The following is an 18,785-nucleotide window of genomic DNA, read 5'->3' as shown; positions in this document are numbered from 1 at the left end:
TGGCCATATTCCACATTTTTTCTTTGATACACTTGTACCAGGGTTTTCATCGGATCAACTTCAAATTGAGATGAGTGTCATCACGACAAGATGGAGATAAAAACTGACTGACAGATTTTTTTTTAATCACACGGTGTGACCGTGGCGTGGTGTCAAAGTTTGATTACACGCCATTAAAACACGATGTTCTGTAACGCGGACATACATGGACCATGAATCCTTTGATTTCAGTCTTCCTAGATCAAAGGAAACTTTATGTCTTGCAAAGGTTACGTCTCTCTCTCTCAGAACTGGTTATTTTTGTTTTTTCAGACAAAAAGCATGCAACGCTTCAAAATGGATGTGCTCGGGCCCACCCAGTGCTGCTTTGCAGCCCTAAAAATTTTATTTTCATTATTATTATATTTACTATTATTATATATACTGTTGTTGCTGCCATTATTACTATATACTGCTATTATATTTATTATTATTATTCATTATTATTATTATTTTTGTGTTATTTTTGTCTTATAGCACCAATTGGTGCTCATTCTGACAGCTGATACTTTCATATACAGCTGGAGGCAAACTACAGTTGATATAATGCATGTAGCATACAGTAACTTTAAGCACTTCCTGTGAGCCATATATTTATTATTATTATTAGGGCCCGAGCACAGACATCAAAGGTGTCTGGTGAGACCCTATTGAAATTGTAAGGATTATTATTATTATTATTCAGGCAAATGAATTGGCTTTTTGAGGGCTTTAACATGCTCAACTTCTTACCAAAATTTGCAGAAAGTTAGAAAGTGGTGAAAATTTACATATTCTGAAGGAATTTTCAATGGGCGTCGCAAAATGGCTCAACGGTGCCCCCCGAGACAGCCCGAGACCCCCGGAAGGTGTTCCCATTGACCTATCTTCACAAAAATCGATATACAGGTGTATCATGACCAGACAAACAAAAAAGTCTCTTGGTGCAATTGGAAAAACACAACAGGAAGCCTGCTATTTTGCATTTAGTGGCCATTTTGGCCATATTCCACATTTTTTCTTTGATACACTTGTACCAGGGTTTTCATCGGATCAACTTCAAATTGAGATGAGTGTCATCACGACAAGATGGAGATAAAAACTGACTGACAGATTTTTTTTTAATCACACGGTGTGACCGTGGCGTGGTGTCAAAGTTTGATTACACGCCATTAAAACACGATGTTCTGTAACGCGGACATACATGGACCATGAATCCTTTGATTTCAGTCTTCCTAGATCAAAGGAAACTTTATGTCTTGCAAAGGTTACGTCTCTCTCTCTCAGAACTGGTTATTTTTGTTTTTTCAGACAAAAAGCATGCAACACTTCAAAATGGATGTGCTCGGGCCCACCCAGTGCTGCTTTGCAGCCCTAAAAATTTTTTATTTTATTATTATTATTATTCAGGCAAATGAAATGGCTTTTTGAGGGCTTTAACATGCTCAACTTCTTACCAAAATTTGCAGAAAGTTAGAAAGTGGTGAAAATTTACGTATTCTGAAGGAATTTTTAATGGGCGTCGCAAAATGGCTCAACGGTGCCCCCCGAGACAGCCCGAGACCCCCGGAAGGTGTTCCCATTGACCTATCTTCACAAAAATCGATATACAGGTGTATCATGACCAGACAAACAAAAAAGTCTCTGGGTGCAATTGGAAAAACACAACAGGAAGCCTGCTATATTGCATTTAGTGGCCATTTTGGCCATATTCCACATTTTTTCTTTGATACACTTGTACCAGGGTTTTCATCGGATCAACTTCAAATTGAGATGAGTGTCATCACGACAAGATGGAGATAAAAACTGACTGACGGATTTTTTTTTAATCACACAGTGTGACCGTGGCGTGGCGTCAAAGTTTGATTACACGCCATTAAAACATGATGTTCTGTAACGCGGACATACATGGACCATGAATCCTTTGATTTCAGTCTTCCTAGATCAAAGGAAACTTTATGTCTTGCAAAGGTTACGTCTCTCTCTCTCTCTCAGAACTGGTTATTATTAGGGCCCGAGCACAGACATCAAAGGTGTCTGGTGAGACCCTATTGAAATTGTAAGACCCTATTGAAATTGTAAGGATTATTATTATTATTATTATTCAGGCAAATGAATTGGCTTTTTGAGGGCTTTAACATGCTCAACTTCTTACCAAAATTTGCAGAAAGTTAGAAAGTGGTGAAAATTTACGTATTCTGAAGGAATTTTCAATGGGCGTCGCAAAATGGCTCAACGGTGCCCCCCGAGACAGCCCGAGACCCCCGGAAGGTGTTCCCATTGACCTCTCTTCACAAAAATCGATATACAGGTGTATCATGACCAGACAAACAAAAAAGTCTCTTGGTGCAATTGGAAAAACACAACAGGAAGCCTGCTATTTTGCATTTAGTGGCCATTTTGGCCATATTCCACATTTTTTCTTTGATACACTTGTACCAGGGTTTTCATCGGATCAACTTCAAATTGAGATGAGTGTCATCACGACAAGATGGAGATAAAAACTGACTGACAGATTTGTTTTTAATCACACGGTGTGACCGTGGCGTGGTGTCAAAGTTTGATTACACGCCATTAAAACACGATGTTCTGTAACGCAAACATACATGGACCATGAATCCTTTGATTTCAGTCTTCCTAGATCAAAGGAAACTTTATGTCTTGTTATTATTAGGGCCCGAGCACAGACATCAAAGGTGTCTGGTGAGACCCTATTGAAATTGTAAGGATTATTATTATTAGGGCCCGAGTACAGACATCAAAGATGTCTGGTGAGACCCTATTGAAATTGTAATGATTATTATTATTATTATTATTCAGGCAAATGAATTGGCTTTTTGAGGGCTTTAACATGCTCAACTTCTTACCAAAATTTGCAGAAAGTTAGAAAGTGGTGAAAATTTACATATTCTGAAGGAATTTTCAATGGGCGTCGCAAAATGGCTCAACGGTGCCCCCCGAGACAGCCCGAGACCCCCGGAAGGTGTTCCCATTGACTTATCTTCACAAAAATCGATATACAGGTGTATCATGACCAGACAAACAAAAAAGTCTCTTGGTGCAATTGGAAAAACACAACAGGAAGCCTGCTATTGTGCATTTAGTGGCCATTTTGGCCATATTCCACATTTTTTCTTTGATACACTTGTACCAGGGTTTTCATCGGATCAACTTCAATTTCAAATTATATTTGTACTCTTACCAAATAAAGATAGAAGTATTTTTAGTAGGCCTTCATACAAATGATTTTAATAACTGTTGCTGCTTAGTGTTAATAATGAATTTTGGATATTAAAGCGTAATTCCCTCAGATTCATTAAACTCACATAGAGAACTGTCCTTTCTGGGGCAAGTCAGTATAACATTGTTTGGGTTAAGTTGTTGCGAATGTTTACACAGTCAGGATTGTGTTGATATAGCTGAAACATAATATTCTTTGCTTCGCTGGACAACAGTTTTGCCCCACATTGCATCTGCTGGTTGAAGGACTTTCATGACGTAAACAGGTTGCCAAGCAACTATAACGTCATTGGGAGTGTCTTCCTGTTCACTTCCGTATTCCAAAAGCCAGGAGGATGAATTATGCCTGCGCACTTCTGAGGAGGAACGAAGATCTACTGTAATAAAATAGACAGACGCCGGATGTTCAGGGCGCTCTGATACAACTAATGTACTGGAAGCCCATTGCTTTGCTGCAACCTGTTCATTGCTTTCTAAATAAATACTTTGATTGACCAAACCGAGTTTGGCTCTACTTCTCATAAAGGATAAACGAACACGGCTTTCAACACTCCTGCATCAGCTCCGACCTCCTCGCACACTGCTTTGATTTAACTTCAGCACGAAACCCCAGCGAGCACACAGCAACCTCCTCCGCCACCGGATGCACAAAGTGAGGATGAAGGTTGGGTCAGTCCCTGCTGGAATAACTCAGATCTCCGTTATTTCACCAGGATCTGACTCGAGGAGGGAAGGAGGAGAGAAGGACACGGATCCTGATAAGGTAAAAGATCTCAGATTATTATGCAGGTCTTTGTCAGATAAGAATGGGCCCGTCTGACCTGTCAGCAACAAAGAGAAGAATCTGTCTCACTGTGACATAAACCTCACTCCCATTCAAAATGAATGTGATCGTTCAAAAATCACAACAGTCGACATTAAATGACACAACACAAGTTTCTCAAAACACTTCAGGAAACTCTAAAATGATAAACGTGTGTATTTGTGTTTCAGTGTGTCCTGCAGACGTCCAGCAACTGATTGTGATTGAAGAAGAGGTTCCCCCTGAGGAGCAGCATTGGAGCCCCCTTGTGGACAAGAAGGACCCAGAGCCCCCCCACATTAAAGAGGAACCGGAGGAACCGTGGACCAATCAGGATGGACAGCAACTTCGAGGACTGGAGGAGGCTGATATCAAGTTCACATTGACTCCTGTCGCTGTGATGAGTGAAGAAGATGAAGAGAAACTGAAAACGTCAAAGCTTCATCCAAGTGAGACGAAGGAGAACAGAGTGGACTCAGTGCTTTTCTCCCGTCACATCTCGCGTCCCTCATCACCAGCGATAAGCTCTTGTTGTCCAGACATTGCACCAGCTCTGCATATGCCTCACCGTTCTTCGCCTCATCTTCCGCAAGAGCATCGTCGTCATCCTCGTCTATCCGCGGGTCCTCCAGGATAACTTCTCTGAGGCGACGCAACCAGGGCCGGTCTTTCCTACAGACGACATAGGCGGTTGCCTAGGGCGCCACTCAGAGGGTGGCGCCAAAAACTGCGCCCAGCAAAAAAACAAAACAAAAAAAAAAATATATATATATATATATATAAAAAATATATATATATTTAATGACTTTAACAGTAATTAAAGATTATTCCTACTAATATACGTGATAGTCACGTGGATTTATGTTTCATTAGAGAAATCAGTAAACGACCGCAGCACACAACGTTTGGCGTGGGAGCAGTTGCACCCCGTACTGTCTCTCTGGGGGGAACGTCCTCCCACATGCCAGATGCAGTCTGGATCATAGATATCGTCTGGATGAGGAACTGAATGCTCCGTGTCTTCATTGCTGCTGCATTCATCCTGTATTCTACGGGTTAGTAGTGGGTGAGAGTCACCTACATTAGCTCCTAAAGCTTTGCTTGATCACCACGAGTGTCATTGAGACATATTGATATCGTTTTGATTGTCTACTTAGACTGGTAAAAACTTAGAAACTCGGCTGTGCAATACGTGGGCGGGGCTACATTCGTCTGTACACCGCGTTCCACATTATTATGCAAATTACACTTTGCTCAGATTTTCCTAAATAGTAATGCACAGCCAGTCAGTATAATTTTCAAGTCATCAACTGTTAGAGTATAATTCAAATTTTATTGAACAAACCTCCCAATGATAACAGTATTTTTTTCAAAAATAAAAAACTCAAAATGCAGTGTTCCAAATTATTATGCAAGTTTCTGAGTTTCAGAGTTTCAAGATATTTTATAGGTTGTTAAAAACTAAAAATTGTCATTTGTTGAATTTGCAGCATTAAGAGGTCATATTTACTGAAATCAAAACAAGTTTTAATCAAAAACATCTTAACAGGTCAAGTTGCATGTTAACATAGGACCCCTTCTTTGATATCACCTTCACAATTCTTGCATCCATTGAACTTGTGAGTTCTTTGATAGTTTCTGCTTTAATGTCTTTGCAGGATGCCATAATAACCTCCCAGACCACCTGCTTGGATGTGAACTGCCTTCCACCCACATAGATATTTTGCTTGATGATGCTCCAAAGGTTCTCAATAGGGTTAAGGTCAGGGGAAGAGGGGGGCCACACCATGAGTTTCTCTCCTTTTATGCCCATAGCAGCCAATGCCCCAGAGGTATTCTTTGCAGCATGAGATGGTGCATTGTCATGCATGAATATGATTTTGCTTCGGAAGGCACGGTTCTTCTTTTTGTACCACGGAAGAAAGTGGTCAGTCAGAAACTCTACGGACTTTGCCGAGGTCATTTTCACACCGTCAGGGACCCTGAAGGGGCCGACCAGCTCTCTCCCCATGATTCCGTCCCAAAACATGACTCTGCCACCTCCTTGTTGACGTCTCAGCCTTGTTGGGACATGGTGGCCATTCACCAACCATCCTTTACTCCATCCATCAGGACCATCAAGGGTTGCACGGCACTCATCCGTAAACAAAACAGTTTGGAAGTAAGTCTTCATGTAGTCCTGAGCCCACTGCAACCTTTTTTGCTTGTGAGCTTGGTTTAGGGGCTGAATAACAGGTTTAAGGACACTTGCAAACCTCTTGAGCATCCTACATCTTGAAGTTCGCGACACTCCAGAGGCACCAGTGGCTTCAAACACCTGTTTGCTGCTATTCAATGGCGTTTTAGTGGCTGCCCTCCTAACCCTACGCATTTGTTTGGCAGAAATCTTCCTAATTTTGCCTTTGTCTGAACGAACCCGCTTGTGCTGTGAATCAGTGACAAATTTCTTCACCGTCCGATGATCACGTGCAATTCTTTTGGAAATATCCAATGTTGTGATACCTTGACCAAGGTATTGCACTATTTGTTGCTTTTCAGCAGCAGAGAGATCCTTTTTCTTCCCCATTTTGCCTGAAACATGTAGCTTGCTTAATAATGTGGAACATCTTTCTTAAGAAGTTTTCCTTTGATTGGGCTCACCTGGCAAACTAATTATCACAGGTGTCTGAGATTGATTTCAATCATCCAAATAGCCCTGAGACACAATACCATCCATGAGTTTAATTCAAAAACTAAAAAATGAATGTTTATGACCCTTAAATCCAATTTGCATAATAATGTCGAACGCGGTGTATAGGTGTTTATTTTACCTGCGCGTCGTCTTGCAGGCGGGTCGAGATAGTATATTGTTTACTTTAGACAGGGTGTAGTTCAGCTCCGACACAAACAGACTCTGTAATTAAGTCATGTATTGTTATTGTGCCTTATAAAGACCAGTTATAAGCCAATGTTCAATAGGTCTATATTGTAAATGTTTATATTTCTTTATGAGTGATAATGTTTGAAGTAAAGAGACACCATAATAATTGAATGTATGTTTTATGCACTTTAAAATGCAGTTACACTCAGAGAAATGCTTGTACTTGAAATTGTGTTTAATTTGAATAAGATGCAGTCTGGATGAGGAACTGAAGGCTCCATGTCGTTATTGCTGCTCCATTCATGTTGTATTCTACAAATATACTTTGTTGCTGTGGTATTAACATTAGGGTAAAATGAGCCAAAAATCGGTGACGGTGAAAACGGTGTTGTCAGAACATGCTAGCACATTGAGGCTTATGGTTAGAGTGTGTGTGTCCAAGCAACTTCGACGAAGAAAGAAATAATTTTATAAGTTTTCGTTTGAAAATCGGGGGGGGGGGGGGGGGGGGGCGGCCCTGGACGCAACTCCATGTGCGCGAGGAACCTCGTCTCCCAGAGTTCGTAGCTTTTCTCATCACCGTCGAATAAAAGTCTGAACAACCTCTGGCCTGAATGACTGGGCCCATAACCTGTTGCGGTAGACATCCCTGCAGCGGTCTATCCGTTTTGCTGGTCACCAGATCGGTTAACTATAATCACGGGAGGAAAAATCAGCACACCTTCGTCTCTTTGGTCTGAGAACTCGAGACCGTTTATTCAGCGTATGCACAACAGGTTCCCAGTGCACGCAGGCACAACATGTTCCGTGACATCACTGCCTGGGCTTTTTAACATGGCATTGCTCGCTCAACCGTTTTAAATAGACTATTAACAGTTTTTATGCCCCTAGAAAATATAACTCATTGAATAACACGAAGATTTGTGTTTATATATCTTGTTTCTACTGAATTACATAATTTGTCTATTTTTCATAATGTCCAATATCTCATTTTAAGGTTAAAGTGTTTGGTCCTTGCACAGTATGAATGTGTGTTTCTAACTACTTAATATGATTCAATATGTTTGTTTAAAACTGTCGTTTCTTGGTTGGTGAGATTCAATGACAGTGTGTGTTCTCCTTCATGTATTGAATGTGTTTCCAAGAATGAAAGTCTAATAAAAAGATAATGGCGTCGTCGCCCTCCTCCTCTTTGTTTCTGTACGAACGCAGGCTGCACTGGCTACAGTTGAATTGTCTCATCACGACACAAATGAATCACCTTCTCACAGTTAGACATGTTTGTTTACGTTTGACGTGAAGTTGGATCTGGGCAATTTCAGGTCAGAATATCTGACATACGAGTCGTCTGGAACGCAGCATTACACTCAACACACAGACAGTGAACAGGGTATCCGTGGGGTCTTGAAAAGTATTACAAGTTGATATATAAATTTAGGGAAAATCAAGACTCTTGAAAACTTTTAAAAAGTCTTGAATCTTTTTCAAATTCAAGGCTCTGTTTAGCCGAATTTTTTTTTCCTCTTAAATTGTCGGAACTCAGCTGATAAATGACACAGGGCAACACCTTCCTCGGCTAATGTTGTTACACCATGCACAACGAATAGGACAACTTAAGCTAGTAACGCTGCTAGGGTTGCTAACGTTCCATCAGTTGTCGCGGCTTCAAGTTGTACAGACCTCAGAGTGACGCTGGGAGCCACACCTACGCTGCGTGCGGAAGTGTTGTGGTGTCTCCGCACCACAGTAAAACACCTCTCTCTCACATCCAATGACGGCATTTCAGAAATGTTCAAAGAAATGTTTCCCGAGTCAGACATCGCCAAGACGTTCACCTGCGGCAAGGACAAATCTGGTTACATAACAAAATTCGGACTAGCACCATACTTCAAGCAACAGCTTGTTGATGGTGTCAATAAAGCTGGGCAGTTTGTGCTGATGTTTGATGAGAGCCTCAATCAGTACACAAAAAATAAACAGCTCGATGTCCACGTTCGATACTGGGAGGATGACAGAGTCCAATCCAGGTACCTTGGATCTCAATTTTTGGGACATGGCAGAGCCCATGACTTGTTGCATCACATCAAAGTAAGTGTATCTCCGAGCATTTTTTGTATTGATAATTAAATGTTGTGTGGGTGTGGTTGGTTGCTGGGGTACAGATTTGACCAAATTTTCTTCGATTTAGAATTGCTTTCAATTTACAATTTAGCATGTCAGCAATTTTTTCCACTCTATGGGAGTGCAGTTGTCTAATTATGCAATTAACATTGACTTGAATGGCTTGGAAGTAGCCAGAGTAACATGACCTGGATGTAAAATATTATCACATTTGGTCAATAGGTCTAGTGTACAAACAAACAAGATAATTGCACAAATTTCTCAATAATTGTTCAGTACCCTTGTTATTTGTTTGAGCAAAATCTAGGTTTATATTGTATTTTCTTTTCAGGCAATTAGAGCAACACAAAATAATTTTAATGTAATAATAAGTTAGAAATCTGGGGAATAGTTGTACCTTACTGTCTGAATGCCAGTGTATTTCAAGAATTAACATTCAAGGATTATTGTCATTAATAAACTTACTGCCTTGTCATCCACAGGAATGTGTTGCAAAACTGAATATGAGGCACCTTATGTCCATCAGCATGGATGGCCCCAATGTCAACTTTAAGTTGGTGGAACTTCTCCAGAAAGAACACGCAGAGCTCTATGGAGGTGCTCAGCTGGTCCTGGTTGGAAGCTGTGGTCTTCACACCCTCCACAACGCAGTAAAGGCAGGCTTCACCATGTGGCATCTGGAAAAGCTCCTGAGAGCAATGCACTTCCTCTTCCACAGTGTTCCTGCAAGGAGAGAGGACTTCACTAGCCTGACTCTGTCCTCCAGCTTCCCACTACCATTCTGTGGCCACAGATGGGTTGAAAATGTCCCTGTGGCAGAGACAGCAGTTGAGGTTTGGCCAATGCTACAGATGTATGTGGATGCTGTCAAGAAGAAGAAGGTCCCAAACCCTGCCACTGCCTTGTATGACACCATTGAGGCAGCACAAGGGGATCCATTCATCATTCCCAAGCTACATTTCTTCCTGGCGATTTCCAGGACCTTCAACCCCTTCCTGACAAAATACCAAACCGATGAGCCAGTGCTGCCCTTCTTGGCCAAAGACTTGGCTGAGCTGTTGAAGGTACTAATACAGTAATTTAACTGAATTGGATTAATCTATATTAAAAAAAATTCTATATCCAAATAGTGTAAACTGTTTTGCAGACAATCTTTTAGTTTCACAGTCATTGAGAGTTTATTTGAATTACGTTTTGTAACAGTGATGTCGTACATGCACAAATTAGACACCACTCTTCAGTTCAGTCAAGGAAACAGAAATGATTCGTTCATTTCCCGATTGGGTTTTCGGGTACGAGTCTTTGGATAATTTTTCACATGACCTGCATAGGCTCAGTACTGATAGCTAGAGGAAACAGAAATGATTCGAGCATTTTGACTGGGTCTTTGTACGAGTCTTTGGATCCTTTTTCACATGACCTGCATTGGTTTAGTAGAGGAAACAGTTTACTCATTACCTTTCGCGTGACCGCTGTTTTAGAAAGACGTGAATGATATTCGTTCACAAGTCATACTGACTGGTTTTGTTATTTTCACTTTACATTTACAGTTTAGTGCAGTGTAATTGTTTGCCGTGATAATTAAATGCCAGTGTGATAATAAATGACAATTTAAAACCATACAAGCTGTCATGATACATTATTTTATTGCAGGAATTTGGATTCAGGGACACCGTCTGATTGTCGAACACCCGCATTTCAAACTCGCTCTGCTGGTGAGACGGGTGGCCATAAATGCCGATGCCGACAGGCCTCACAAAGTCCCGGGCACCTCCACCACGTCCTGGCCGCAGGTGGCTGACTGCAGCCACTCCCGTTGAAATTATAACCCAGGTCTCATGACTTTAAAATAATTAAAATAATTAAAATAATATATTTATCGAACCGGAAGTGCAACTTCTTCCGGTTGCGGCACTATATACATCCGGTATACACAAGTGTCTACTCGGCTCAGTACACATACTGTTATTAAAGGACATCTCCAATGAGATCTCTGTTAAATAAATGAAAATTAATTGGTCAAGACATGATTGCGTTTTTTAAAAGCTTCTGTCTTCTTCTACAGAAGTTATCACTACCTCTCTCCATATACATGGAAAAACAACCGACCTGACACCGACACCCACGACCTATCCTGCCGTCCCATTGGTTCCTGATATAAGGCCATAATCAAGTGGTCCTGTGAGAAATAAGCCTTGTGGTCTGCTCCAATCCAAACAGCCTCTTGATTACTTCTTCTCATAGTAGAACCATTTATCCACTGATGAGGGGACATATTCTGCTTTTCCCAAAGGATGCATCTCAACAGCAGCTTTCGCCTCATCCGCTGAGCAGCAGTGACAGCTGTCGCCTTCAGAGACACAGGTGTTTTTGCAGTTCAGTTCACCAGCGTTGCTCGGTTTGGAGATGAGGTCCTTCCAGAAGGTGTGAGTGCTCTTGATAACTTCGATGGCAAAGTCCTTGTCTTTGAACTCGTCATTGAAAGCAAACCGGTTTTCTGGTTTCCCATCAGGCACTTTGTATCTCCTGAACCAGTCCATTGTGGCCTCCAGGTAGCCGGGTTTCAGACGCCGGACGTCACTGATGTTGTTCAAGTCTTTGGCTTCTGGGTCCTCTACATTGATCGCAATCACTTTCCAATCAGTCTCGCCCTCATCGATCATGGCCAGGACCCCGAGCACCTTCACTTTCATTACCTCCCCACGGGCACACACCTTGCTTCCGATTTCACAGACATCGATGGGGTCGTTGTCACCATAGCAGTCAGTGTCTCCGTCCTTGTGTGTGGGATCTTCCCATGTCTGGGGAATGGCTCCATAGTTCCATATGTAGCCTCTATGTGGGAAAACATTGGCGACATATCGCAGCTTGCCCTTCTTCACATCTTGCTTTATCGGGTTTAGGAGTTCTTTGGTAGCAATCTCCATCTTTGCATTTGTCCATCTTGGTACTTCAACAACCATGTGGAAGATGTTCTGGCTCTCATCAGCATACATCGGAATGTCGTGGAATGGGGAGATGTATTTTCCTTCTGCATTTTTGTAGAACAGGCGAAAGCTCAGGGAGTTGGGGGCTCCCCTCTCCTCCACGGTGAAGCGCATGTCTGGCGGCTGGAGGAGGTGAAGACGACCGGGACCTGGATGGAGGCGGAACAAGATTTGTCGAGGGGCGGTCAAAAGAGAGGAACAACCCCATACCATCCCCATTGTTGGAGAGCCCGAGCAGGCACGTGCACGCCCTGAGGAGGACATATCTAATGATGATGATGACATAAGCGATCCAGACTATACCCCATCCTGTCATGAGTCCTTTGAAGGTGTGATCATAGACCATCCAGAAATCAAGGAGATCACAGTCAATCACACCAATGCATCACAAGAAAAACAATATGTTATTAAAAGTGTTGTGTAAACCTAAATTTGTCAGAAACACACACACCAAGAAAATTCAATAGCCACTAATTGGTACAACACAGGTATAATTTGAGACACAAGAAAAACACATATACTCCTCTAGTCAAACACTTCATATTACAGGGACCACAATCACTGAGAGTAGCAGGCCTCCAATACAATTTGTCTTAGACCGATATAGAATTAAAGAAAATGGAGAGTAGATGATCCTCCTCCTAAATACGAAAGAACCAATTGGCCTGAATGATAAAATAAATTCATCAATTTTGAGAATATTTCTTGACTCCTAAACAACACGGGGCTTTTAATTAGAATGAAGATAATATTCAACTTAATACCCTAACACTAACCCCACCCAGGAGACCCAATTCATAGAGTGTACAGTGGGTTTATAATCCTGGACTTGGACTAGTGCCCTAATCCTAACCATTTTCTATCCAGTATGTTTGATGGAGTATTTAAGTTCAACTTTTCTCTTTCTCTAACATCTTATGATGATGACTATCTAGTATAGTTTCCAGTATGTTTTTAATGCTCAATTTAAGTTGTATTAGTTATGTTATTGTAATTATCTGTTAATACACAGTTCAGTGTTTTAGAAGCAGGAGGATTATTATTACTGCTGTTATTGAAAAATTCATTCTGGTACAAATATTACAATCTGCACTGAATAAAGAGCATATTCAAAAATAAACTGAATTAAAGAACATATAAATCAAAAATAAACTAGATCAAACATACAGTATCCTTCAAGTTGTTGAGAACAGCCTGTGCATCCTCCAGGATCTGTGAGAGGAGCAGAAGTTACAGACATCATATTCATCATGCTTACCTCACTTTCCACACGTTCATCTGGACAAAGGTGTTCCCGGAGGTTCTGCGTAAACAGTTTGTAAGGCCCCGCTTTGCTCCACAAGACCTCTGGCTTTTCCCCAGCCCAAATTTTCTGTACCACTATGTAGAAAAAAGTTGACATATTACTTTTAATTAATTTTAACATTAGCAAAATAACTTTAGTCATAATTAGCTAGTACCTGTGTCCAAAGTGCAGGGTTCCTAAGGTCATGACATTTTTTCTTTTTTTGGAGAATCATTCGTTCCTTACGGTTTCTCTCCTTTTCTGTGGCTCACTCTTCAGTCTCCTTCTCTCTTTCTCCCTTTCTCCGTCTCAATCACTTTCTCTGTATCCTTCAACTTGTTGAGAACAGCCTGGGCATCCTCCAGGACCTGTGAGAGAAACAGAAGCTACAGACATCATGTTCAACATACTGTAAAACTACAAGTTGTATGAGTGGGGTCGATGACGTACAGCTGATGTTGTGGTGGTGCACTGTGGAGGTACTTTAAACAGGTAGAAGACTGATGGGTTAGGGTTAGACTTACCCTTAACCCCAACCCAGTTGAAGCTGTGACTCTCAGTCAGTTAAACTGAACCACTAACACCGACTGAAGTGGGAATGAATACGATCATCATTCACTCTCGGGTCAATAGACTCTGCAGTAGAAACTGGAAAGGAACCCGGACACACACCTTGGAATACGCAGCCTTGCACTCGGTGATAATCCTCTCGAACGAATGCCGTCTTGGCCCGTCTCTCGTCCAGGCTCCTTTGGACCCGGCGGAGCCTCTTTTTAATCTGCTCCAGAGCTCGCGCCAGCCGGTCGCATCTGGCCTCATCGGCGGTGATCAGTACGAGAATTTTACTTTTCGACTCTGCGATTTCCTTCAGACCTGACAGAGACAAGAAGGGTTTATTAGACCAGAGCAATTATTGGATGATTAATACAATTTTATGTTATTTCATTTGTGTGCCTTTAGTTGGATTTTAAACATGAAGACACCTACATTTGACCAGCTCGTCGTTGACGGTGGCAATTTGGATGCTTATTTCGTAGAAGGCTATGGTTGAATTAAAGTTAATAATGGAGGTAGGCGGTTTCCCGGGCAAATGTGATGTTTTTTTAGCAATCTGGATATAGAGAAAATAATCTGTATTGCAGTACCATAAGTAAGACATACATCAACTGAAAGTGCTTAAAATCTGCCTAAGCCATTGCACATCTGTGTCATGAATCACACACTCTGCATAGGTCGGAAAAATCATATGTTCATGAAACATAGTTATGTTAATTTTTTCCTAATAAATAGCTCTTGTTTTACAATAGCTAATAAAAACAAATAAGGAACAAACCTCTTTCTTTGATCAGCCGTTGGCCTATCTGCATTTTCATCCGTGAAATGGAAGACTTATCGAAAATGTCCAAGTCCTCTTCATTTAGAATCATGTCTGCTAACTGGAACACTTTACACACAACACCACGAGGTTGTATCCTCTTGTCGAGCGTGTGGTATTGTTTCACCGGACCAGCGGGAGCAGTTGCGGCCCCGCTGCCTCATGAAAGCCCTGTGCAGCATAGGAATAATTAATAGCACGTTCAAAAATCTATGAACCCCCTCCACACCATGGCCTGGTCACTACTCTGCATTTTTTTAATGCGTCCTCATGTGCCCCAAAAGGATCCACATACACAGACTGCCTCTTTTTAGGATACATCACCTGGACAAATTAGAAAAGGCAACAAGGAACTATAGACTTTTGTTTATCTGGTCATGATACACCTGTGTATTGATTTTTGTGAAGATCGTTCAATGTGAACACGTTCCGGGGGTCTCGGGGGGCACCATTGAGCCATTTTGCCACGCCCATTGAATTCCTCCAGAATACATACATTTTCACCACTTTCTAGCTCTAATAATAATCATAAAAACCAGAGTTGTGATTGGATTTAGAGAGTTTTACTTTGTGATCCTGTTACAATCGGTCGAGCGAATTCCACAAAATCATCTATAAGAACTGGCCACGCTCCTGAGAAAGAAAACACAACACATGATTAGTGTCACAGTGACGGATGAATGAGTACTTTGAACTTTCATCCAGTTTCATTTCCAACTCACCTTCCGGGTCATAATTTGACATGTCATCTTCAATCATGTTACCAAAGTCCAACAATAGGTTCCACGTGTCCTTTGAAATTGATCGTTTATGGTGTTCCTGTAAAGAAAAGTGCTGATGAACATACCGGTATACGCAGAGTTTCACACATGCATTATCTCTTCAACCAGGATGTTTTGTCAGTCATTTAAATGAAACTGCAGTGCAGGTTTTGATCTTATCAAACATCTGTTGTGACTGGCTGATCCCACTCTTCTACGAATATGTTTAACAATCTCTGCATCAAGTGTTTTAGCCCTGAATAAAAAGTTCTCTTCCTTTTCAACAAACCTGAAAACACATATCAGGTGACCATTCATGTACACGGGTCATGTGACTAATGATGTCAACAGAAAGCAGAGTGTCTACTCTTCAGCTGGTTGCTTAGTTACAGAAAAAAACTACCAACAAGAAACAACAATGGTGAAAATTAAGAGCAGGGATTTTTTTCTCCAGAGTTTTTAAACTATAATCAGGTCAGTGGCGTTTGCAGAATTTTAGCCGGTCAAAAACTAGAGTAGTATGGACGGTAGCCGCAAATGTAGCAACACTGATGCCTTTTAAAACTAAAACGTAGTAGAGTGGGTGTGACCGTTGTAATTTGATTACCTGAACTCAGTGTGCTCTTATTTTTCCTTCTAATGTAATTTAAGTCTATTCCTCATTGCATAGACGTCACTAACATTGTTTTTATGTAAAGTAAAATGAGGTCAGGGTTTGTTGTCCAGCTATGACTAATACAAAGACTGAACTTTTAGATTTACACTGATAAAAGAAATAGTGGCTGATAACCTGCTCGACACATCCATGCGTTCACTTTGACTCACCCAAAGAAATCTATTCCAAAGATCGAGGAACTTAAATCGTCCTGAGAGAACCAGGTTCCAGTAGGCTATGGCCATCTCCAAGTCTGCACACACACACAGAGAACACACAACTCTTAAAAATCTATAATAGAACTGGGCAAGATGCTGTTACTATAATCACTCGGTTTACCTAAAACCTTCTGTCCAGGATTTTTTGCAAAATTAAAGGTGAACTGGTAGAAGTCCTTGAACTGTCCAGTATGTTTTAGCTCCTGCTCTAATCTTGGCAACATGGCCTTCAGTTTTTCTGGGCTGTCACACCTGAAAATAGAAGACAAAATGAGCAACAGCCTCTGAATGATCATATGTGAACAAGCCGACCCAACTGCAACATGACGGCGTACATACCGAAGTAAACTGTGACACATGAGTCTGAAAAGTCAAAACAAGCCGCACTATCATTGAGTAACTCCATGAAGACACAGAATACATCAAGCATTTCACAGGCTGTTGATGTCAACACTCACCCCAGCTCCGTCATTCCATCCACAAACTCCTTCTTGGAGAACTCGCACTGAGTGGCCGCACGAAACTTCCATGCAACAACCAGCACGGAGAGGCAGGCTGGATCCAGTGAGAGGTCGTCACAAAACTGCTGGATCCCGTCAATACCAATCTTTTTCTCATCCTGTGGATCTATCAGGAAAAACAAAAAAGATATATATATAACATTTTTGCAAACATGTTGTACCAATAAGTTATAATTTAATAGTTTTTGGAATAGCTCTATTCAATTAAACACATCACAGTATAAAACACACACTCTTAAATTATCCCACCTACCTTTATAGCGATTGTAGAGCTCCTCCAGCCTTTGCTGGTCCACGGAGGTTTTCATGGATTCTTTACAGTAAAGATTTGGGTTATGAAAATAGTTGTCAGTCGCCACTTCTAGTTTCCAGTCATTCTGCGTGAGGCAGTACACAGCTGTCTTTTCCTCAGCTTGTGTGAAGGACATGAACTGCCGAACCTTGTTCCTCTGCGAAGATTTCAGCTTTTGCTGTGTAAGAACAGGACAGGGGCTGTCAGACATTGGTGCAATCAGAGCAAGCAGCACAGAAAACAACGCACAAATACAGAACGACACACAGACAAAAAGACAGAACGTGAACAACACATCTACGGGCATTCAGGCAACGTTGTAAGGACAGTACAGAGCGGGAGGCACTCACAAGCACACTGACACAAGGTTAGTCTGGCACACCAACAAACACACAGGACAAGGAGGTGAGCCAAGACGCTGTGGGGATAATTATGTCGAGTCCAAAAGCAACTTGACTGGCTGGGCTTTTCTGAAGGGGGATGTTGTGGATTCTCAAAGCACATGCTGTACCCCTGTGGGCCCCTCAGATAACTACATTCATGGCGGTAGCATCAAGAAGAACCAAAATCTACCTAGCCGCTGAAGTTATTTCCATGATTCAGGGGTCGTCCCCTATTGGTCAGTGATGAGGTTTGCTATTATATAGGCTAGGCTATAAATATTGCCTAGTTATTTAGTATTTTTAGTCAGCAAAATAGCTCGGTCCATGAAGCTAGCACTTAGCAAAGAGTGGAAAGGCTCCAGATTCTGTGGCTGTTACAACGGATAGGCTTTCTGTTAACTCTTTTCTGTCTTTTCAAACAATATTTCATCTACAGTTTCTGTCTAATTTGTTCTACTTAACATGATCTAATTCGGAAAGATTTGAATACCGTAATCTAACAGCTAGAAATTACGTGTATAACGAAAAAATTACAAAGGATCATCTTTACAACAGCTGTACACCCCTAGGAGTGCATGCAAACTACTTTGGGAATCCCTGATGTAGCTTAATACAAGTGACCACGAGGCAATGAATGTTTTTCAGAATGATCACACATTTGTGACTGTAAACCTCAGAGGGTTGAAAGGTTTTTCCTTTTTGGTAGGAGATGCACTTGACAGCTCTGACACTGATCAGGCATCATCCACTGAAAATGACAATGAGGCAGTCGTTGAAGACATGAAGCACGAGTACCAGGCCAAGCCTCTGTTTCAAATGGAGCAGAAAATACCTTAACTTCTCCCGTTGATGTTGTTGGAGAGCCCGAGCAGGCACGTGCCCGCCCTGAAGAGGACATATCTGATGATGATGATGACATAAGCGATCCAGACTATACCCCAACCTGTCATGAGTCCTTTGAAGGTGTGATCATAGACCATCCAGAAATCAAGGAGATCACAGTCAATCACACCAATGCATCACAAGAAAAACAATATGTTACTTAAAGTGTTGTGTAAATTTAAATTCGTCAGAAACACACACACCTCACCACACAAGTTTACCTCGTAATGTTTTAGAAATCAATCAAGATGTGAGGATCCATCTTGTTCATTTTTTATGAAATCCTTCTCTTTAACACACAAACACAGATGGAAACCCTGGCACTGGTAACTATGGTAACCAGTGATGGTGTTTGAATTTCAAAGTAAATGGCCTAAAAACAGGT

The 18,785-nt window shown here is 41.4% G+C and overlaps 2 protein-coding genes across 2 annotated transcripts; both read right to left on the bottom strand.

Moving 5' to 3' along the window:
- Nucleotides 1–11,254: 11,254 nt before the first annotated feature.
- Nucleotides 11,255–12,182, bottom strand: LOC133004313 (inorganic pyrophosphatase-like). Its single transcript, XM_061073924.1, has one exon. The coding sequence runs from the start codon at nt 12,140–12,142 to the stop codon at nt 11,270–11,272; it is 873 nt and encodes a 290-aa protein (XP_060929907.1). The 5' UTR covers nt 12,143–12,182; the 3' UTR covers nt 11,255–11,269.
- A 3,059-nt stretch (nt 12,183–15,241) lies between these two features.
- On the bottom strand, nt 15,242–17,442 carry LOC133007754 (DCN1-like protein 1). The gene is made up of 6 exons (XM_061075754.1): nt 17,097–17,442; nt 16,781–16,949; nt 16,444–16,574; nt 16,275–16,357; nt 15,411–15,507; nt 15,242–15,321 (listed from the first exon to the last, which is right to left on the bottom strand). Exons 1-6 carry the CDS (start codon nt 17,440–17,442, stop codon nt 15,242–15,244), a joined length of 906 nt encoding a protein of 301 aa, XP_060931737.1.
- Between the last annotated feature and the right edge of the window lie 1,343 nt (nt 17,443–18,785).

Source organism: Limanda limanda, chromosome 1 (assembly GCF_963576545.1).
Source record: "Limanda limanda chromosome 1, fLimLim1.1, whole genome shotgun sequence".
Lineage (NCBI taxonomy): Eukaryota > Metazoa > Chordata > Actinopteri > Pleuronectiformes > Pleuronectidae > Limanda > Limanda limanda.
This window is presented reverse-complemented; position numbering and strand designations above follow the sequence as displayed.

Excerpts from the sequence above, each read along its gene's own strand:
- LOC133004313 (XM_061073924.1), bottom strand. The coding sequence starts at position 12,142 with ATGCGCTTCACCGTGGAGGAGAGGGGAGCCCCCAACTCCCTGAGCTTT.
- LOC133007754 (XM_061075754.1), bottom strand. The coding sequence starts at position 17,442 with ATGCCCGTAGATGTGTTGTTCACGTTCTGTCTTTTTGTCTGTGTGTCG. Across the intron at positions 16,358-16,443 it reads TCCTGGACAGAAGGTTTTAG|ACTTGGAGATGGCCATAGCC; the intron begins GTAAACCGAGTG and ends GTGTGTGTGCAG. Across the intron at positions 15,508-16,274 it reads TTTGGAATAGATTTCTTTGG|GAACACCATAAACGATCAAT; the intron begins GTGAGTCAAAGT and ends TTTTCTTTACAG.